At 43.1% G+C, this 21,683-nt stretch overlaps 1 protein-coding gene across 3 annotated transcripts in view; it reads left to right on the top strand.

Annotated features, from left to right (window-relative positions):
- The window catches only part of Actn2 (actinin alpha 2), a 73,481-nt gene extending 52,184 nt beyond the window's left edge, over positions 1 to 21,297 (top strand). For all 3 annotated transcript variants that reach the window (XM_010621991.2, XM_033761840.1, XM_010621994.3), the window contains 11 exons: positions 2,475 to 2,622; positions 4,683 to 4,833; positions 7,323 to 7,431; positions 9,351 to 9,491; positions 10,716 to 10,898; positions 12,481 to 12,615; positions 13,779 to 13,958; positions 14,671 to 14,817; positions 17,563 to 17,628; positions 18,568 to 18,726; positions 20,793 to 21,297. In XM_010621991.2, the coding sequence (XP_010620293.1) occupies positions 2,475 to 2,622; positions 4,683 to 4,833; positions 7,323 to 7,431; positions 9,351 to 9,491; positions 10,716 to 10,898; positions 12,481 to 12,615; positions 13,779 to 13,958; positions 14,671 to 14,817; positions 17,563 to 17,628; positions 18,568 to 18,726; positions 20,793 to 20,951 (1,578 nt within the window). In that variant the 3' untranslated portion in view covers positions 20,952 to 21,297. The remainder of the gene's footprint in view (positions 1 to 2,474; positions 2,623 to 4,682; positions 4,834 to 7,322; positions 7,432 to 9,350; positions 9,492 to 10,715; positions 10,899 to 12,480; positions 12,616 to 13,778; positions 13,959 to 14,670; positions 14,818 to 17,562; positions 17,629 to 18,567; positions 18,727 to 20,792) is intronic.
- The last annotated feature ends 386 nt before the right edge of the window (positions 21,298 to 21,683 follow it).

Genomic DNA, 21,683 nt, shown 5'->3' with positions numbered 1-21,683 from the left:
CTCCTGACCTTTGCACCCTCTCAGTGTCTGAGCCCTGCATCTATCTTGTATTTTCCATATCATTTCCCTCTTGATAGAATCAGCCCCTTGATCAGTGCCCCATCCTTTGTTAGAACCCCATCATTCTGTACCCCCAAGACTACTGTCCCATCTCTCAGTTCTATAGAAAGAGTTGCAGAAAGACTTCTCTTGTGGTTTCTCTTTCTTCCCCACTCACTTCTTCAACTCAACATGCAATGCCGGTTTCTGTCCCCTCCTGACGTTTTCTCTTTAACATCAGCAGCATGCACAGTGACAGTCCAGTGGACACTTGGTTTTTATACTCCTGGGCTTCTTAGTAGCTGCCACCCAGTTGCCTATTGCCTCTTCCTTTCAGTCCCTCCCACCCGTATCCCCCTTCACCAGCGAGGCTTTCTCCAGGTCCACACACAGCTGACGCCCCTGGTAGTGCTGGGCCCCCTCTCTGTCTTTATACTCTTCAGGTCACCTCATGCAGGCCTGCTACAATTGCCACCCAAGCGCTCAGGCCTCTCAGATTTCACCTCCCTGCTCTGTCTCCTCAGCCAAGCCCATATGTCCACCTGGATGTCTCAGAAAACATTTTAAACTTGGGTGCCAGGAGCTTTGCCTTCACATTAAGCTACATTGCTAGCCCTTTATTTTTTATTTAGAGACAGGGTCTTGATAAGTTACCCAGGCTGAGCGGCAAATTTCAGTCTTCTTGCGTCAGCCTCCCAGAGGGCTTGAACTGTAGGCATGAGCCACCGTGCATGTCCGTCTCAAAAACACTAAGCCTGAATGTCTCAAAAGCATTGAAAACGAACACGTCAGGAATTGTCCTTCTACAGTCTTCTACCATTTAAATTGCACCGCTGTTCCCTCAGTTGCTGAAGCCTCAAACCCAGGTTCCATGCTCTGTCCTTCCCGTTCTGTCACTCTGATATCCGGTGTGCCAGGCAGTCTGAGGCTTTTCTTCCTCATTAGACCTTAACTCTGCCCTTCTTTTCTCCTCCACTGCTTGTACCCTGTTCTGAGCCTCAGTTCTCTCTCCTTGGACTCTGCAGGTACCCCCTGAGAGGCACACCTTTTATTTTTGCCCCCCCGTAATTCATTCCTCACACAACAGCCCCTGTCATTGTTTAAAAGTATAAAGAAAAAAAGTTTAGTCAGGGCTTGCTGCGCACCTTCTGAAAACCCTTCCATGCCTTCCTGAAGTGATCAGAATGAAATCCAGGATCATAATCCTGCCAGCAGCATCCAACATGATCTGACCCCTCTCTCCCTCACTGGTGACATCTCTTGCTCTACCTTTGGTCACCCATAGCAGCCACACTGGTCCAAGATGACTCTTCTCCCATGCTGAGTGTGTCCCCTCCTCTAGCCCCTGAGTCTGTTCCCCACTTTTTCCCATAATTGGCTTTTCCTATCTTCTCTAAGCTGCTGCCTACAGGAACCAGCCTGGGGGCTCTCAATATACATAGACCCCATTTTTTTTATTCTTCCAGACATTTATCATTACTCAAAATGGCCTTATTGGTTAATTACTTTTTATCTTTTTCTCTCAACACTTAAGAAAACCACATGGGGGAAGAGAACCAGACAGGGAACCTATTGTTTAATCTAATCTCAGTAGTGCCTGGGACACAGTAGGTGCCCAGGAAGTAGCTGATGACACTTGGATGACAGAATGATTCATCACATTTACAAAGAGCATTTTGACTAGAGTCACTTGGAGGCTTCATCAAGTAGAGCCAGAAAATTTGAACCCTGTATATCTTTGTCCACATTTGGAGAAGTGTTAGCTTGGATAATGAGTACAGCATATTTCTTTTAAAAGGTCCTAGTGATGATAATTAAGACATTTGGAAGCCAAAATAGTCAAGTGGTAATTTGGGTGGAGGAAAGGATGGAAATGACACAGAAGGAGCGCACTGTCAAACACATGTTGAGGGATTCATAGAAGAAGTCCAAGGGGCCCATGTGTCTTAGTTACTTTTCTTGTTGCTGAAACAAAATATGCCACACCCAAAGTTAAAGGAGGAAAGGTTTGTGGAGGTTTCAGTTCATAGTTTTCTGGCTCCAAGGCAGGGTGGCAAGGCGGCAAGGCAGAGGGATATCGCAGAGGAGAAACAGTTCATAGTGGGCAAAAGGCAGCAAAGCAAGTAGCAAGGAAGCAGCAGCAGCCTGCCTCTCTCCTTTGTCTCTTTGAGCTGCCTGCCCTTTGGTGGTGCCACTCACACTGAATGGACCTTCCCATTATTCACACCCAGAGCTATGCCAGACTGATTTTGTAATCGCACAGCCTTAATCCCATTATCACACACCAAATCTCAGAATCACACACCCTACATCCAGCGACCTCTGAAAAGCCTCACCTACATGACCACATGAGGCTTCGAGGGAGGACACATCTAGACATAAGCGATAATACCGTGTGTCACAAGTATGCCTTCTCTTGTCTTCCAACCTCCCAGGATATTGCTGGGGCCTGGCAGCGACTGGAGCAGGCTGAGAAGGGTTATGAGGAATGGCTGCTCAACGAGATCCGTAGACTGGAGCGCGTGGAGCACCTGGCTGAGAAGTTCCGGCAGAAGGCCTCAACGCATGAGACGTGGGCTTATGGTAAGGAGTAGGGCTCATGTTTAGTGTTTCAAGACTTGGGGTTGCAATATGCACAGCCACGACACATCATTATAAACTCTGTCCCCAGTGTGTGTGACACCATGGGTAGGCATCTTTCGCTGCTCTGTTGTCTCAGTGATACAGTTCTTTGGGAGGTGAACAATAAAATGTATTTACCCCCTACCCCCGGTACAGAGGATCAAACTCAGGACCTTGCACTTCTGAGGTAGGTGCAGTGCTACCGAGCTAAATCCAAAGCCTTTCTTTCTTCTTTCTTTTTTTTTTTCAGTTCTGGGAATTGAACCCAGGGCCTTTTACACCAAATCATATTCCCAGCCCTTTTTATTTTTGAGGCAAAGTCTCACTAATTTGCTGTGTTGCCCAGGCTGGGCTCAAGCTTATGATCCTCGGCCTCCCCTAGTGCTGCAATTTTAAATGTGTAAGAAAACGTATTTTCTAAACAAGCAGGTAATGTGTTTCTTCCCAAAATGTAGAATTACCTGTGTGATTAAGGCCCTCCTTCTACCTTTTCTGTTTGGCTGCACAGTATCTGTTAGCTCTCTGAGTATGGGGTTCACAGCCCTGGCCCTGCTGCTCGCTTCTGCCAGTAGAGTATGTTCAGTGCTGCAGACATGGCGTCCTTCCTAGGAGATCTCATGGGAAAGAAAAATGGCGCCGGCTCCTTTTCTATAGTCTAATTTCTTTGTTTCAATTAGTTTTGTTTGTTTCTTTCAGGCCTTATAAATGTACCTGTGTCTGTAGCCATGATAATGTAGTTGCACTTTTGGCCATCTGCTGGACCAAATGATCCTTTTTTGCTGGTGAACAAAACATTCCCCCATCACATAATCTATTTTGAGAGCGCCTTGGAGATTTCCCCTCATTCTTTGTTTCACGTTTCTGTTTTGCTTGATTTTTTATTTTGCACGGCAAGGTGGTAATGAGCCTAGATGCTGGAGCTAGACAGGGTGGCCTCTGAGAGCCCTGGCGTGTTTAGCCTCTCTGTGTACCAGTGTCCTGTTCAGAGTGGAGCTAGCAGTAAAAAGTCCATTGCAAGGATATTTTGAAGATGCAACATTTTACTTTTTTCCATTTTTTATTAGTATGTGTTTGCAATACATCACAGTTATATTCTTTTTTGGTGGGTAGTACATGAATATAGTGTCTTGATCACTTTTAATATCTTTACTCTCTGTACCCTTGCAGTGAGTATTTTAATTGGTATCTGACAATCCTATGTTGCCATTGAGCATTTGAACACTTGCTTTCCATTTTCAGCTTTATAGAATTAAGTTCTTAAAGATCATTGGTCAGGGAATAAAGTTGTCCTACCACAGAAGTTGCTAGATTTAGGAAGTATTTATGAGTGGGGGGAGTGGTACACACCTGTAACCCCAACATTCTGGGAGCCCGAGGAAGGAAGGTCACAAGCCCAAGCCCAGCCTAGGCAACCTAGTGACTTAGCAAGGCCCCATCTTAAAATAAAATTTTAAAAAGTGGGAGGGGGTGGATGTAGTAAAAAGGCCCTGTGTTCCATCCCCACTGCTACAGGAATGAAGGGAGGGAGCGAAGGAGGAAGGAAGGAAAAGAGAAATATTGTTAGGGAAATAGGTAGGTTCAGAGGGGAAAATTCCTAATATTGATCAGAACCATCACAGGCTACATTTAACCACAGAAAGTATTGCTTTTAAACATGAAGATTTGGGGCAGGAGTGGAACCTGCAGACAGGCAGTCAGAGGAGGAGTGTTTATCCTAGGTAGCTCTCTGGAGCAGTGATTACTAACGGAACTGAGCTTCGTGCTAATGAAGAATACAGCTTAGCTCTGTGGAATGCCCTCAGTACCCACCCCCCATCGATGCACATATACAGTGAGTGTCCTTTGCCAGTGACATCCTGAATGCCATTCCAGTACTAGCCTGCTCCTTTGTTCCTGCCACTTTCGGCCCCGCCCCTTGCTGCTTTGACATCTCCGTCCTCTCTGAACACTTTGCTGGTACAAAGAAGCCTCCTGCCCTGTGACATCAGGGTGTTCATATTCCTTTGCTCCCAACTTTACAGGCAAGGAGCAGATCCTGCTGCAGAAGGATTATGAGTCGGCATCACTGACAGAGGTGCGGGCCCTGCTGCGGAAGCATGAGGCCTTCGAGAGTGACCTGGCTGCACACCAGGACCGAGTGGAGCAGATCGCTGCCATCGCGCAGGAGCTCAAGTGCGTATGGCTGCCCTGACCCTGGGGACTGAGCGGGGATTCCAGGAAGTGAGTGAAGGTGGCCGGCCTGCCCTTCCCTACTCAATTTGCACAGTCAGATGGAACAGCCAGGAATGGGCTGTTTCTTGCTTCTCTAACTCTAGGAACAGACTGGGCTCTGGTTTTGGGATTGTAGCAAAACCCCTTCTGTCTCCCAGCCCCTGTGCCTAAATCTCCTCCCACCCAGCACCGCGGAGTGTTGGCACAGGTAGTCCGCTCCCAGGGAAATGAGGAGCTTGGGTAGGTGAGGGAGGCCACCGCACCCTGACCAGGGCAGGAGATGAGACCAAAACAGAAGTGCCTTCTGTTCTACTTCAGTGCTTTTTGTTCTTTGGGGAGGGCTGGCATTGTGATCCATTGAGTGAATGTTTTCCATCCCTGTCCTGTGCCCTGGGAGCCTGGGTGGTGGCCGTCCTCAGGGAGAGGGGTCTCCATACTCAGGTGTCTCTGAGCTCTTACATTGCCGTTGACCCCGCTTTTGGTACCAGGGATCGAATGCCCCCTTTTGATAAATAGAAAATTTCACTCCCTGCTGTTCCTGATTCATTGTAATTGCTGATGTATTTGCAGAATTTTTGGAGCTTAAAGCATACTCATAACTTTAAAAAGTAAATAATTAAAATTTATTTCAATATATTAGATTTTAAAACTCTTAGCTTCCTTAACCTTGACTAGAACAAGTCCTTAATTGACAGGTGGGGCCTATTTTAAGACTACCCTGTTTTGCAGCCTGGCCTATAAATACTGTTAATTATGTGCAACCGCGGCATTCTATTTGTCCACTACATTTGTAGCCTTTATGTGTTCCTGTTTATCATGCTTCTTGCATGTTGGCTCTTGATTGCTCACTAAGTTACTCACCAATAAAACACGGGGATGGAAAGAACTTCAAGCTATTTAGCACTTTGTAATGGCTGCCACAAGTAATTTGGAGCAGTGTTAAATGTAGGCCATAAATTTTAAGCAATAATTTTATATAGTTATGACTATTCCTGGTGCCCTGGGTGCCTGTTTCTTCATTGAGTTGAGATGAACTACATGCTGAATTTCTCTGTGACCCTTTTACTGTTACTAACATTCTTTTCCTTTTTTCTTGTCCAAAAACGAGAAATCAGAGTTTTTCTTCATTTTTCAAAGAGCGTGATAATAGTTCTTGCAAACCCTAACTTTATACCAGTACTATGAATTAGTGAGAAGAGGGAGACCATAAAGATAATGTTAGAGAGTGAGCATTGGTATCTCTACTGTAGGTCACTAGAAGGATCTCTTAAGATTTTGTTTCTGTTTTCTTCTTTTTTATATTTTCCTTTTGAAGAGCTGTTGCCATTCTGTTTCATATTCAGGGTTTGCAAATTACTGGTATAATTTGCTTTTTGGGGGAGGTATAACAAATAGGCAAAAGAAAATCTTCATTAACCTCAGTCAGATGTTAAGTGTGTTTTGTAGACTGTTTCTTGCTTGCTCTTGAGACTAGGACAAGCTCTAACAAGGTGACAGGGAGCTTGGTCCCATTTGGAATGTTCTGGAAGAACACCAACAAGCACTCAGACAGCAACCATGTGCAATAAAATAAAATAAAAGTTAATATTACTCCAGGAAAAAACCAGTGAATGACCACTGCCCTAACTCAAAATGGGAAAAAACAGATAAACGTAAGCCTCAGGGAAAATGGTTGGCAGGGTAGGGGAGGACTTCCAGAAAGTTATCTCATCCTGGACCACATCTGAAGAAGTCTCTTCACTTTCATCTTAGCTAAAATGGTGATTATGTTTTGTACAGTATTCAAACCTGTTATCCCTGAGATAGGAGGTTGACCTTCTAGTCAAGCATTTCTTTAACAGTAATTTCCAGTTCACCCCGACAAGAGCTCAGATAGTGTGCATAGATGGATCTGGCAAGAAAAAACAAGCATTCAGCAAGAAGTAATTTTGTTCTTTCTGTCCCATTAGCAGCACACACATCAAACCAGAACCTTAAGTGGGAGGACTCTGTCCTTCCCCATTTTACAAGTCCCTATGTGCTAAAGTCTCAGTGTCCTGCTATGTGGGTTGCTCCATTTGGTGGTCAGGTTTCATGCCCTTCAAGAGGAGCCAAGGACACAAGGCGGTGTAAGCCTTGACTGGCCCTTGATCGTTCTGATGTTCCAGTTCCTAAGGCTGCAGCCTGGCTGCAGAGCTCTCAGATGGTTGGCTTCACTTACAGTTTCCATTTTGAAATCATACTCTTTCAGGGTGCCTCGCCAAGAAAAGCAGGTGAAAGAAAGCTAGCCCAGGCATAAGTTTTACTAATCTTTTGTCATTTACGCAAGGGATAATGTTTGCAATGGCAATGATTAACAAAACCCTAAGATACTTGCCAGATGCTTCTCTATTTTTTAAACTAATTTGAATCATTTTTCCTTGTATCACCTGGGAAAGTTAATCTATATTTTTCTTTTTAACTTTTCTTAGTGAACTGGACTATCATGATGCAGTGAATATTAATGATCGGTGCCAGAAGATTTGTGACCAGTGGGACAGACTGGGGACACTCACACAGAAGAGGAGAGAGGCTTTGGAGGTAATATCTTGAAGCCACCCTTTGAATTCTTACTTACGAAGCCACTTGGTCATGAGATCTTTAATACAGTGTCTTTAAGTCACTGAAGTTGTTTCTCTGTGACCCTGTGTGTACAAAACAGTGTCTAATAAACAGAAAAAAATGAGAATCAGAGGGACATGGGAGGTTGGTAGCTTTGTCCTATAACTTATCTATACAGCAGTGAAATGTACTTTGGATTTTTAAAAAAATCTAAGGATGATGAGGTTACTATATAAGCTCACTTTGGATCAAGTAGTAATTACAGTGAGTTCCAAAAGTTCTTTTATGCATGTTAAGTAACTGAATCAGGAAATTAGGAAGAACCAAACTTGAGATTGAAAGGGGAAATGGGCAAAATATGAAGGAGAGAAAAATTGATGTGAAACAGAATCAGGATGCATTGGTTTTATCCAAGTATAAGACTTGGGTAAATGACAGTTTGATAGCTGGGTTTAACTAAACCTAATTATCTTTTGTCATAAAGACTAATGTTAAGTGAAATTAATCAGACGCAAACTTAAATATTGCATTATTTCTTTTATAAGAGAAACCATGAAGAGTAAAGTAAAAATAGCTAATAGGAAACAGGAAAGTAGATCTTTTTTTGCAAAAGGGAAGAGAACCCAAGAGTTGGATGGAAGGGCGGGGAGAAGGGGAACCGAAGGGGATGAAAAAAAAGGATTAAGATGTATTATGTACAAGTACTAACTCCCCACAATGAACGTAATCATTATGTGCTACAAACATGCACTCATAAAAATTTTTTAAAAACTAATGTGGCATGAAGAGAAGCAGTTGGCCAATTTTCAAACATTTCTACTTGACTTCGATGAAGCCTATACAAGATGTGAAATCAAGCTTGCTAGTTGTCCACTGGCTATTACAAATCGGCCTAGGGAAAAGGGATGTTGAGAGAAAGGAAAGAACAGTTATAGCCAGGAACAGGGCAAACATTTTAGAGCAGGAGAAGGAAAGAAAAATGAATGTAACGGTGGCAGATTTTGGGCACAGATGCTTTCCCTGTCTGTCCCTCGCCGGCCATGCCTTGTGAAACAGTATGTATTGTGCTCTTGTTTGACACCTTTTGCTTTCATATACCCTGAGAGGCAAGAGGAGCCTGTGTCAAATAGTGATTTGCTGTAATTCCCGTTGGACACAAAGTGGGCTTATAGCATAATCTTATTACTCTTGGATTTGTGTTTAATTCATAGGTGTGTTTTACTGATGTAGGGATGTTATAACACAAGGCCACCGACCTCTCTGTCTCTGCCTCCCACTTTTTGTGTCCTGCATGAGGCTAGTTCCTTCCGTTCTCCTTGGGCAGGTGACTTTGGGAAAGGCACACACCTTGCCTGCGTGCTGTTGCCTACATAAGGTAGAAGATGCACTGGCCATCCTTTTTCCCTGCACAGTTAGGGAATCAGGTCCTCTAACTTACAAAATCCTACTTCAGCTGAAAGCAAGGCATTCCGGGCCTGTGTGGATTCTCAGCTCTCCAAAAAGTGTAGCACAAAGTATAGAGTGCATTAGGTGCTTTAAGAACAAGACTATCCCAGCATTCAGGAGGCTGAAGCAGGAGTATCACTAAGTTCAAGGCCAGTCTGAGCCACATCATGAGTTCAAGGTCAGCCTGAACTACACAGTGAGACCCTGTCTCCAAAAAAATTAAAAATTAAAAAATAAGTAAATAAAGGCTGCTGTAGATGTTATTAAATCTTTCCTGATTTAATAAAGCCCCTTAGAGGCCCCAGGGCTTCACCTATTTGAGCATCAGGTAATCTTTTGTAGACATGTTAAACATCATTTAACACTTTTTCTGGGGTACATATTTACATTTGTACATCAGAGGCTTTTTCATATTTAATCTATGATGAAATTTGCTTCCATTTAATCTTCAGAGGACTGAGAAGTTGCTAGAAACCATTGATCAACTGCACTTGGAGTTTGCAAAGAGAGCTGCTCCCTTCAATAACTGGATGGAAGGAGCTATGGAGGACCTGCAGGACATGTTTATTGTTCACAGCATCGAGGAGATCCAGGTAATTGGACCCTGACCTCTGTACTTCTACTGTGTAGAGACAGTCATCTATCTGTCTGTCTGTCTATCTAGCATTCATAAATATGTATATAACCCCTACCTCCTTGCCAAGGAGCAATCTACTAGGATTTGCCCCCAAGTGTTGAGAACTGCAGATAGCTCCTGACTTATACATGCTTTCTTTACTTTTAAGTTTTTAACTTTATGACAGCATAAAAGTGATACATATTCAGCAGAGCACATACTTTGAATTCTGAAGTTTGATCTTTTCCTGGACTAGTGATTGAGTTGATGTACAGTCCTATCTCTTAGTGTGGTACATGGTGGCAGCAGCTCCTGGTCAGCCCCACAATCATATGGGAAACAACTGGCCCTTTGTAGTATGCTGTGCTTCTAGGGAGTGATATCTGGTAGGCCAGGTGTGTTCCATGCACTTTCAACTGAGGATATTTTCAAACTCTGGTGGGCTTATTGGGACGTAACCACACTGTAAGTGAGGCAGCACATTACGTCCTGCACACCGTAGCTGTCATTTGAAGGACTCTTTTTGGTGTTTCCTGAATATACTCCCAAGGCATGGGCTGACAGCCTAAGCATGTTGTTGCTCTTATGAGACAGGGTCTCACTATGTAGTTCAAGCTGTCCTTGAACTCACTATGTAGCCCTGGCTGGCCTCAAACTCAGGGCAATCCTCCTGTGTTAGGGTGAAGCAACAGATTTGATAAATGGAGGAGGTTGTATAGAGCCTTCTGGTAAAGAGCTGTTTTCTGTGTCCTTTTCTTTTTGAGAAGTAGAGATGTTTTCCTGATGGTTTAGAGGTATAAATAAGGCAGCAAATGATAGGTACTTCTGTAGGTCTGCAAAAAAAATAAACTGATCTTTACACAGGGTAGCTGAATTCTACTCATTAGTAGAAAGATTGAACTAAACAATAGCCAAGGGCCAGAAATAATGGAAAGCCAATGTGATTTTTTAAGAAATAACTTATTTTTTGAAGAATGGATGAATGGCTATCAGTTAAATAGTCATTGTGATATCTTTCTTTCATATTCAAGGAACCTGACTTCTGTACACCAATGACCTTTTCTAAAACATCTAGAAATTTTTTTCTCCAGAGATGCCTGCAATTATAAAGATATTGTTAGCATGTGTGCAGAAGGGTCTAGCAGAGCCTGTAAAATGGGCACTAAAGTCAGATTGGTTTTCTCTACTCATTCCCTGGCAGAGTCTCATTACTGCCCATGAGCAGTTCAAGGCCACACTGCCTGAGGCGGACGGGGAACGGCAGTCAATTGCGGCTATCCAGAATGAGGTGGAGAAGGTGATTCAGAGCTACAACATCAGGATCAGCTCCAGCAACCCTTACAGCACTGTTACCATGGACGAGCTTCGCACCAAGTGGGACAAGGTGGGCATTTGAGGCTAGGTGGGGAGGAGGGCAGCATCCTCAAAGCCAGAATGGAGGGGAGAGACAACCACTTTGGAGACTTAGGGTCGCTCCCTGCTGTGGCATCATGACCAGGATTTTCCTTCACCCTAAATGTCCTTGGCAAACTATGTGAAACTTTACTTTTTTTGGGTGGGTGGGGAGGTGAGGCAGGGTCTCCCTTTGTAGCTCAGGCTAACCCTGAACTCACTGTGTAGCCCAGGTTGGCCTTGAACTCACAGCGATCCTCTTGCCTCAGCCTCCTGAGTGCTCACAGCAATCCTCTTGCCTCAGCCTCCTGAGTGCTGGGATTGCAGGTGTACACCATACCTAGCCTCTTTGTGAAACTCTTAAATGCTACTCAGCCACTTTTGCAATCTGTAGGGAAAGTAGAGATTCTTTTTCTTTAGGAAGAGTTTACACATTGTGGCAAAGTCAGTACAGGTTATAATACTAATACTTTAAGGAGAGACCTTTCCCCCACCACTCTGGTACTGGGGATCGAACTCAGGACCTTGCACTTGCCAGCCAGGTGCAGCACCACTGAGCTACATCTCCAGGTTTTTCCCAAGAAAACCCTTTTTAAAAACTCCAACTAAATATTTGGTGGGATTAGCTTGCTCGTAGTACTTCGATTAAGGAGTTTTTAGATTATGAAATATGAAATATTTTTAGATTATGAAATTTGGAGCCCCAAATGTGTATGACTATTAAATGCATAAAAATTGGTAGAAAATTGTATCTGAGGAAGCAAAGTATTTCTATTAACTTGTTCTGGCTTTTAATTATAGTCACAGTGGAACTATTTGAGCCCAGTTGCCTCATTTTTAAGAGAAATTTATTTTCATAGTTTAAATTACAGTTAGTCACCTCAATAAACTAATACATGTTCTGTATAAAGAATAAGCCCACCATATGCATTTGAGGTGGCTCACTATAAAAACATACATAACAAATGAATTATAAACCGTATACAACAGGGAAGAAAAGAAGCATAAGTTGGGATATAATAATGCATGTCTGTCCTTATTAACACATTTAAAAGCAAAATCTAACAGCTGCCTGCTGATCTTAAAGAGCCACATGTACATGATTTTGCACAGTAGCTGGGTGATGATCAGCCCAGGGGCACACTAAAATGTATGTAGGTGCTACTAAGTCTTGCTGTGGATTTGCTGGCACATTCAAGATCAAAGCAAATGCTTGCTTTCAGTCAGCAGGGCTGGAAGTTGTCAGTCTCCCTTCATCTAAGTTCACGGATCTGCACTGTGCACGTAGCCCCCTTGGGGTTGGTACTTAGGGGCCAAGCAGGTCCTTAAATACCCTTAGCTCAGCCAGCCTTTCAGCAGGCACTTGATAGTACTAGGTGGCAGTCAAAGCTAGTCCCCAAAGTAGGGACTCTGACTGCCCTGTCTCTTCTGACCTTATCTATCCCTCCTTCCCTGCCTTGCTTTCCTTCTCTCCCTCTCCACCTGCACCCCTACCCCTTGAACTTTCAACCTGGGGTCATTTCTGTGGGACCAAAGCCGGCCTCTAACCCGTGTTGTCTTCTGGCCACTGACAGGTGAAGCAGCTGGTGCCCATCCGAGATCAGTCCCTGCAGGAGGAGCTGGCTCGCCAGCACACTAATGAGCGCCTGCGGCGCCAGTTTGCTGCGCAGGCCAATGCCATCGGGCCCTGGATCCAGAACAAGATGGAGGTAGGTCATGTCGTGCCCTTTTCCAGCTGCGGCCTGAGGCCTTGGAGACAGTCTCTTAGTTGATGGAGCAGCACCTCCTGTGCTGGCCACACCACTCATCCTGCTGTTACTCCAGGCTTTATCTTATCAGCTTCTGGGCTGCTGTGGATTGTGTGTGCCTGGGTACTTCTCAGAGGGCATGGAGGGGCACACTAAAGTGTTGGGGGGGGGAGACAAGGGTGCTCCTAGTGCCATCTTTAGTTTTTGTCATTAAAAACAGCAACTAGCTAGGTGTGGTGGTTCATGCCTATAATCCCAGCACTCAAGAGCTAAAATGGGCATCGTGTTGAGTTCAAGGTCAACCTGGACTACACAGTGATTTCAAGGCCAGTCTGAAATACTTAGAGTGACCCTGTCTTAAAATAAACACACACACACACACACACACACACACACACAGTGACAAGGCTCTTAGTTTTTGATCTGCAGGAACTGATTTTAAAACACCCATCCCTAAGGAGCCCAGTAAAGAGCCTACTTTGTACTTTAGAGCTTTTTAGGAACAGTGGTCTTTGAATGACTCTGAGGTCTGGGTTCCTCCTATCAGTAAGAACAGCCAGGAGGCATTTCTCCATCTCCCTCTTGGTAATAAAACTCTTTCCATAAAGGGATAACACCTACAATTATAAGAAATTCTAGGGCTGGGAATTTAGCTCAGTGGTGCCGCCACCTGTTTCACAAGTGCAAGGTCGTCCTGAGTTCAATCCCCGGTACCAAAAAAAAAAGAAAAATTCTGCTGGAGTGAGCAATGGGGGGTCTTACATCAGTCTGGCAGCTCTGTCTGGCCACTGGCCACTGGCAACTGACCCCAGTACAGGGGAACAGGGCAGTTGTGCCCAAGGGTGTCGCCCTGCCTGCAAGAAGGCTGGTGGGATGCATTCCTTACCCCTCTTGCCTATCTACTTTGGAACTTGGTTGGCTTCGTTCCATTTTTCCAGCAGACCTGAACTAGACCTTGTTCCATCCAGTGAAGCAGCCAGTTTCCCATCCTACTTGGTGGGATCTAGTGACTGGGCTGCTGCTAGATGCAGGTGTGGCCTCTGATGCAGAGTTAGGACGGATTTCTGAGGAGTTGCCTCAGGGGCCACTCACTCTGTCTCCATGTGCTCCCCTGCCTACCCCAGGAGATTGCCCGGAGCTCCATCCAGATCACAGGGGCCCTGGAGGACCAGATGAATCAGCTGAAGCAGTATGAGCACAACATCATCAACTATAAAAACAACATCGACAAGCTGGAAGGAGACCACCAGCTCATCCAGGAGGCACTGGTCTTTGACAACAAGCACACCAACTATACCATGGAGGTATGGAAACAGGACAGGCCAGTGGCTTGCTTCTGCTTGCCACCTTGTCACCTTCTTAGGGCATTTTCTACATGCATTTGTCCTTCCTTATTCCTTTTCTGCCAGTGTGAGCATCGGGGTGAAGTCTTTCCACTCACTGTATGTGGAGAAGCTTTGTGAACTCCCATCAAGCACCATGGTATAGTTAGGGTTATCATAACCTCATTATTGCTGGGGTTTAGCTACAGCACTTGCCTAGCATGACTGAGGCCCCGAGTTTGATCTCCTGCACTGCAAAAAAAAAATTAATCATTATTGTTATACCCATCACAATTAATTTAGTTATAGTTCTTTGGGGCTATTGCCAGAAATCGGACTGTGGTAATTTCCACTAGTTTGGCCCACTTTGCTCTTCCTGGGAGGCCATCAGGTATATCCTAGGTCCGCAGTGCTGCTACTCAGTGAATGGGAAGGTATCTTACTGATAAATAGAACTTGTGTTGTACATTGCGTCTACAAAGTGCAAATTGTCATTGATAGGACTCTGGCCTCGCTTCTGAGTATTTCTTGCTGCAGAATCTTGCAAAAAAAAAGAAGGGGGACGGCAGTGTAGGAAAGTCTGTGACATGCCCGTTTACCTTCATTGGATAGACTCTCTTGTTGTGAAAATGAAGAGCCAAGGTTGACAGGCTGGGAAATCCTGGAGCTGATGATTCCCTCTTTCCCTTGGTAGCATATTCGTGTTGGATGGGAGTTGCTGCTAACAACCATCGCCAGAACCATCAATGAGGTGGAGACCCAGATCCTGACAAGAGATGCGAAAGGCATCACCCAGGAACAGATGAATGAGTTCAGAGCCTCCTTCAACCACTTCGACAGGGTACCACTCTCTCTGGTTGTTTGAAAGGCAGTTCTGTGGGCATGTAGCAGTTTATCTGAAATAACATGCGCACTATCAAGGCCAGCCTGAACTACATAGTGAGACCTGCCCACCTCTAAAAACAAAACAAATCAAAAAATCCCTCAATTTTCTTTTTTAATTAAGAAAATTGACGGATGATAATATTTTAAGGAAAAGAGACCCACAAAATAGTAATGTTTATAGTAAAAGCATATAAAAAGTTAAGTACTTGTAAAATATTTAGCATTTTGGATTGCATAATATTGAGTAAAACTAATTAATTATGAGAAAATTCCAAGTTTATTTAGTATATGGCTAAAAGTGACTGTTCAGGCTACATTCCAATTGTTAAAAGATCACTAAAAAAAAAGGGTTTCACTGCTTTCTGTAGGGCTTTGCTTAAGATTTGCAAATAACAGTAAATGCTTCCTAAAATTCCTCAAGAGGAAGCCACCCAGATTTGGGCCTATTAAGGAACTGAGAAAATAGATTTCTGGTTAGGAAGTTAATAGGTCTAAGTATAGAATTCGGTATAGAGATGGAAGTTGACATTTGCCTGGTTTTAGCACTCCTTTTTTTGGAGAAACATACTATCACCCTGACCTGAGTTGATTCATTGCAATCCAAGCTATTTTTTCTCCTGTGGAGGGAAATAATTGATCGCTGTCCATATACAAACACATCTGGAGTTTTTGAAGGCCACCTCTCTCATTTAGGCTGCCTTAAAAGGGAGCGGGGTTGGGGGAAACGTGTTGATTTGAATCCAAGGTCATGAGACCATCTTTTGCAACAAAAATGTCCAGAGGAGGACAGTGCAGAACTTGCCTATTTAAACACTAAGGATCCTCTGTCTCAGAAAGTTTACTCAGAGCATGCTGGAGAAGAGGGGTTGGGCACAGATCCACTTGGCTTCATCTTCCTACCAAACAGAAAAGGTGGATTTGGCAGGACGCATTGGGTGAATGGAGAGACTTTAGAGTCAATGGAGATTGTGGAGCACAGGCGTCATGGTCAGAGCTGGTCTTACGGAAAAAAAATGCTTGGCCACACGTTTAAGATTTGAAATGGGCTGGAAGGAAGGGGGAGAGAGCAGCACAGAGTCAGGCAGGAGGCTCCTGGAGAAGTGAAGGAAGAGGAACAGGAGCTGGGAGAGGTGGTGAGAATAAAGACAAGGGCAAATCTGAGATAGAGACAGAAATCTGACAAAGTTTAAGGAGCCGGGCATGGTGGAGCACATCTGTAATCCCAGCACTTGGGAGGCTGAGGCAGAAGGATCGCTGTGAGTTCAAGACAAGCATGGGGCTACATAGTGAGTTCCAGGTCAGTCTCAAAAAAGCCAAAAAAAAAACAAAGGAAATCTGACAAAGTTTAATAACAGGGTTTGGGGTTGAGGAAAAGGAACATTTTAAAAAATGACATGAAAATTCTAAGCCGTAAGGACACGGAACAAGGGTTTATAGGGAGCCATTGCAGCAGAGATGTCCCCTGGGCAGTTGGAGTCCAGTTCTGAGGCTCAGGGCTGAAACCTGCAGGAGTCACCACACAGTGGTCATCTCTAGCAAGAGACAGTCTGGAGAGGAAAAGAGAAGGCCCCCAATCTTAGCAAACCGCTGTATTTAAGAGAAGTACAAGAGGTAAAGCAGGACAGCAGAAGACAGAGGAGCATCACTGCTGGGTGTTGCTGCAAGGTGGACAGCCAGGGACGGCGCAGCACACAGGTACATCCAGTTTCCATTTATAAAAAAAGGAACTTGAAACACTAGCATTTGGGACTGGCCATTGCCTGGGTGAACAGAAACACCGTAAAAAGCTGGGTGTGGTGGTGCCCACCTGCACTCTCCACCACCCTTGAAGACTGAGGCACAAGAGTCACAAGTTCAGAATCAGCCTGGACAACTTCATGAGACTTGTCCCAAAAGTAAAGTAAAATAAAATAAAAAGGGATGGATATGTAACTCATTGCTGCCAGGCCTCGATCCCAAGTACTGCCAAGACAAAATAACAAAAACACCGTTGACCTTCCATTTTAACAATTGGATTGGCCAGTAAAAGTACTATCCTTAATTTCATGTTGAGGATTAGATATTAGCTGATTCCCTCACATCTTAGTGCAGCTGTATACTTCCCATCATGTCCAGGTCTTTGTGTTGACCCCCTGTTTCCGCAAAGCTTGGGTTGTAATTTGGTCCTACCTGGCCTCAGCTGAGAAAGCTGGTATCCATGGGAGCCATCTTGCACACTGCTCTCTGCAGACAATCGTTAAATTTTGGGAATAAGCTAAGATTTCTGTAAAGAAGAGCTACTGCCACTTGGTCCACGTTGTTGCAGCATAACTTTCCCATTGTTTAAATTCTGGAAATGCTTTCATCTTGGGTATTTTTACAAATGATTTAGGCGGGGCCATTAACATTTCTCAGAATGCCTGCAGTATTTTCCACAGTCAGTAGGTGGTGGTAGTGAGCTACTGATAAATTCCTTTTGTTTCCTTGCAAAGTGGGGTCTCCTTTCCTCTTGGTCTAGTCTTCCCTCCATAAATCCTACCCTCTTTTTCCTTCCAAAGAGACTGTTTTGTAACATTCTGCGTGGATTCTCCTTTGTGTAAGTCAGCAGTAACCTTTATGACCTTGCTAGGGCTCAAGGTAGCCCTTCTTTTTCAAGATCTTGCTTACTTAGTCAAATAGAGCAATTCTGTAATTCTCCTCTGCTCTTTGCATGTCTCAACAGAGGAAGAATGGTCTGATGGACCATGAAGACTTTAGAGCCTGCCTCATTTCCATGGGTTATGATCTGGTAAGAACAAAGTTAAAACTGCAATGAGTTGGTATTTTATTGAGCTTGGATTTGTATTATTGGGAAGTGACTGGCTTAAATGTAAGGTAGCACATGTGGGGTTGGTTCATTTTTTTTTTTTTACCTGGGATAATATTTTTGAAGGTCTGCCATATAAAACTAATTTTACAAAACCAAAACTTACTTGTATTCAGTAATTGGTTGGATTTTTTTTTCCCAGTGAAGGAATCAAGAGCATGGGCTTTCCTGGTGATTTTTAAGAACTTTATTGCTACACTTTACATACTACAGTTCACTCCTTAAAAGTGCATACTTCAGTGGCATTTAGTGTCCTGATGGTTTACCCCCTGATTTAAGGAGCTTTTTCCTTTAACATTTTAAAAGGTGAAAGGTTTTTAGTAATAAGTGAGCTAGGAAAAACTGAAATTCCCATGGGCTTTGGTTATCCCAGTATATCTGAACTTCTCTACTGCTCCTTAATGCATATTTTTAATATGATTTGCTGTGGTTCTTTCAAGAAATTTTAAATAAAATCATGAGAGCCATCTCTGAACTGCCTTTCTGTTTAGCAATATCACTTTTGTCACTTGCCATCTGCAAAAGGGCCCAGCTCTTGCTCTTAGTCTTCCATAGCTACATTATGTGACCCAGGAAAGCATTATGGGTCACAAGAGCGAGGAATTCTTTTTTAGAACCGGGAATTGAACTCAGGACCTCGCCCTTACCAGGCAGGCTCTGTACCACTGAGCTACATCCCCACCTCTGAAGGAAGTCTTATATTCAGGAACTTCTGCCTTGATTCTACAGCAAGTTTTAAAATTGTTTGATGACAGTAAGCTTAAATCAGCCATAGAGAGAATTCCTTTCAGAGACTGAAGGGAAATACCAGAGAGTTTTCAAACACAAATTAACTGAATGTGTCGCCGTCATCTTGTCCAGGGTGAAGCTGAATTTGCCCGCATTATGACCCTGGTTGATCCCAATGGACAAGGCACGGTCACCTTCCAGTCCTTCATTGACTTCATGACCAGAGAGACAGCCGACACTGACACCGCAGAGCAGGTCATTGCCTCCTTCCGAATTCTGGCTTCTGACAAGGTCTGTATTGTTGAATTTCCTTCTACTTCAACAGTACTACACCACATAATTTTAGCAGAAGAAAAACAGGTTGCCAACAGAAACCATTCTCATACCAGCATCAGCACTGAATGTGGCAAGCAGCACAGTAGTGCACTGCGTACAGAGAATAGACTTCCCATCCCTGGCATTTGTGCTTGGGTCTCATGCCGAGTTTTATAGCAGGGCCAATAGCGTGTATGTTGTACAGTTATATGCACGTGTATTACTGGTTCAACCCCCTTTTACATTCTGAGTTGGTGCATGTGACACAGAAAGAAGAAATTACACAAGTCAGTTGTTAGAGAACTGGGAACTTTCCCCTTACGAGTCACTGACCCTGGCTTTGTGCCCATTCACTGGAGCAAAGTTACATACAACTATTCAGTCACCTTAAAAACTGGCAAGGCTAAAAAAACCCAAAAAAACCTGTCAAGACTTTCAATACACACAGCCTAGAAATTAAGTAAGAATGTAACTGCAGGTGCAGGTTCAAAATTTTTAAAATTTCATCCTCCAAACAAAAACATCACAGGATAAAGAAATTCAATTTGGGATAGGATTATTTTACCCTGTGTTCTAACTGAAAGGCTAAAAGAGTAGTAGTACAAGGAAAGTTGGGATGCTGGACTACATCAGCTCAGCCATGTTTTTTTTTTTTTTTTTTTTCTCATTGAGTTTATTGGTACATTTCAGGGTATACAGCACAGTTACATTCATCATTGGGATCTTGCACCTTTACATAACAAGTCTTGGTTCTCATTTTTTTCCCTTATCCCTGCCCTCCCTTCACTCCCTCTTCGCCTCCCCATTTACAAACACTTTATTTCCATTTTTTTCATTTTCTCCTATATTTTTCTTTTCCCTTATTACCTTTCCCCTACCCTTCCCACTTTCCCTACACCTTTAGTCCTTTTCTTCCTATTTCACATTGTCAATTATCTCATTAAGATCTTATGTACTATTACAGTTTTTCACATCAGAGAAACTATTCAGTATTTACACGTGTGACTTATTTATTTCGCTTAGGAGTATATCCTCAATATGTATCCATTTTCTTATTAATGAATTTAATTTCTCATTCTTTATGGGAGCTCAGCCATGTTTACTACCATAAAAATCAAACAGAATCAGTGATCTTAAAAATAATAACAAGTTTGTATTAAAATGAATCACTTATCATAAGGATTGGGACAGAGAGAACATCTGATTGAGAAGGTAATAAACCCTCAGCAGCATTAGATTCACTCAGTCCCCCCCAAAAAAACTCCTACTATAGATTATAGTATGATTTAGTTATTTTTGACCATTATTTGCCAGTTTATTCTATCATAAATTGTCCTACTTCTCATTGGATTTCTGACATTTCAAAAGTTCCACCACTAAATGTCAGTCTTACTTTACTATGGACAGAGACTTTCTCCAGTAGCAAAATATTTCTAGGTTTTTTAAAAAATAAACTGAATAGAAAAATTACTCCATTTTAGGGCCGGGCATTTAGCTTAGCGGTTTGGTGGCCTGCCTTGCCAGCGCAAGGACCTGGGTTCAATCCCCAGTACCAAAAAAAAAAGGGAAAATTACTCTATTTTATAAAAGCACATGGCACATATATTTTTTTGTTTCTAAATCATACCAGCAAAGTTAAATACATACTCTGTTCTCTTCAGTGTATGACACAAACTAACAACTATCTGGTATGATTTTTTTTTTTTTTTTTTGTACCAGGAATCAAATGGTATGAAATTTAGATCATAATGTTTATCACCCAAATTAGGGCTTTGTTTGAGAAATACTGATGCTAATTCTCCATTGCCTTTATGAAGCAATATTAAATTTCCTTCTATCCAAAAAGCAAGTCACTTTGTAGATATGCTTCTGCAGAAGAACTCACATTTTTGTTAGTCTGCCACTGTGCTCAGTAGACCCCCTATTCTTTAAATTGATCCATTTTTTAAAATTAAGCAAAGGCAAGAAAAGTGTAAGGATAACTCTGTTTATGGTGCAGTGTTTCTGTGATTGACTTGACAAACCCTTGTGTGTTTTGCCAGCCATACATCCTGGCGGAGGAGCTGCGCCGAGAGCTTCCCCCGGATCAGGCCCAGTACTGCATCAAGAGGATGCCTGCCTACTCTGGCCCAGGCAGTGTGCCTGGGGCCCTGGATTACACTGCCTTCTCCTCTGCGCTCTATGGGGAGAGCGATCTGTGATGCTGAGGTTCTGTAAGCCTGGATTCCATCAGAATGCAATAAAAGCTGAAGTCACAGTTCATTTCCTGGGAACTTTGACAAGCTTCATTACAGTGAGGGAGAATTTTGCAGTAGCTCAGTCTAGCAGAGTAACAATGGCTGAAATGGGGTTTTGATCTATGTATGGTATCGTGTGCTTTATAAATAGGGTTATTTCTGAATCTTTAGCTAAATGTAATATCACATTACTTTGTTTCTTTGAGCAAACCAAGCAAATTACTTGCTCTGCAATTAGGACAGTTGGGCCAAGGATTTAGCTCAGTGGTTCTGCTGCCTGCTTTGCAAGCACAAGGACCCAAGTTTGATCCTGGTACCAAACAAACAAACAAAAAAAAAGAAAAAGAAAGAAATTAGGATGATGTAGGAATAGAAGAGAAGAGAAAAAAAATGTGAAAATCCAAAATACCCAAGATTCAAGACCAATGGGAACAATCACATATTGGTAAATGTTTGCTATTTTTTAAAACTATTCCTCTTATCTAATATGCTTATGTGATTATCTCTAGGAGAATGTTTGGGGTTCTAGTGCTTTATCTTCTTGCTTATCCAAAGATTATCTCCACCTAAACATAAATAGTACTGTTGTCTCTTTAGTTGAATTAAATATCTGAGATGGACCTGCCAGGGAAAGAAATGGATGGCGCAGTAGATTTTGAAATTGAGTTTATAGTCAGTTCTTCATTATCTAAGACT

The sequence above is a fragment of the Fukomys damarensis genome, unplaced genomic scaffold (assembly GCF_012274545.1).
Source record: "Fukomys damarensis isolate Sample0158 unplaced genomic scaffold, DMR_v1.0_HiC HiC_scaffold_10, whole genome shotgun sequence".
Classification (NCBI taxonomy): domain Eukaryota; kingdom Metazoa; phylum Chordata; class Mammalia; order Rodentia; family Bathyergidae; genus Fukomys; species Fukomys damarensis.
This window is presented reverse-complemented; position numbering and strand designations above follow the sequence as displayed.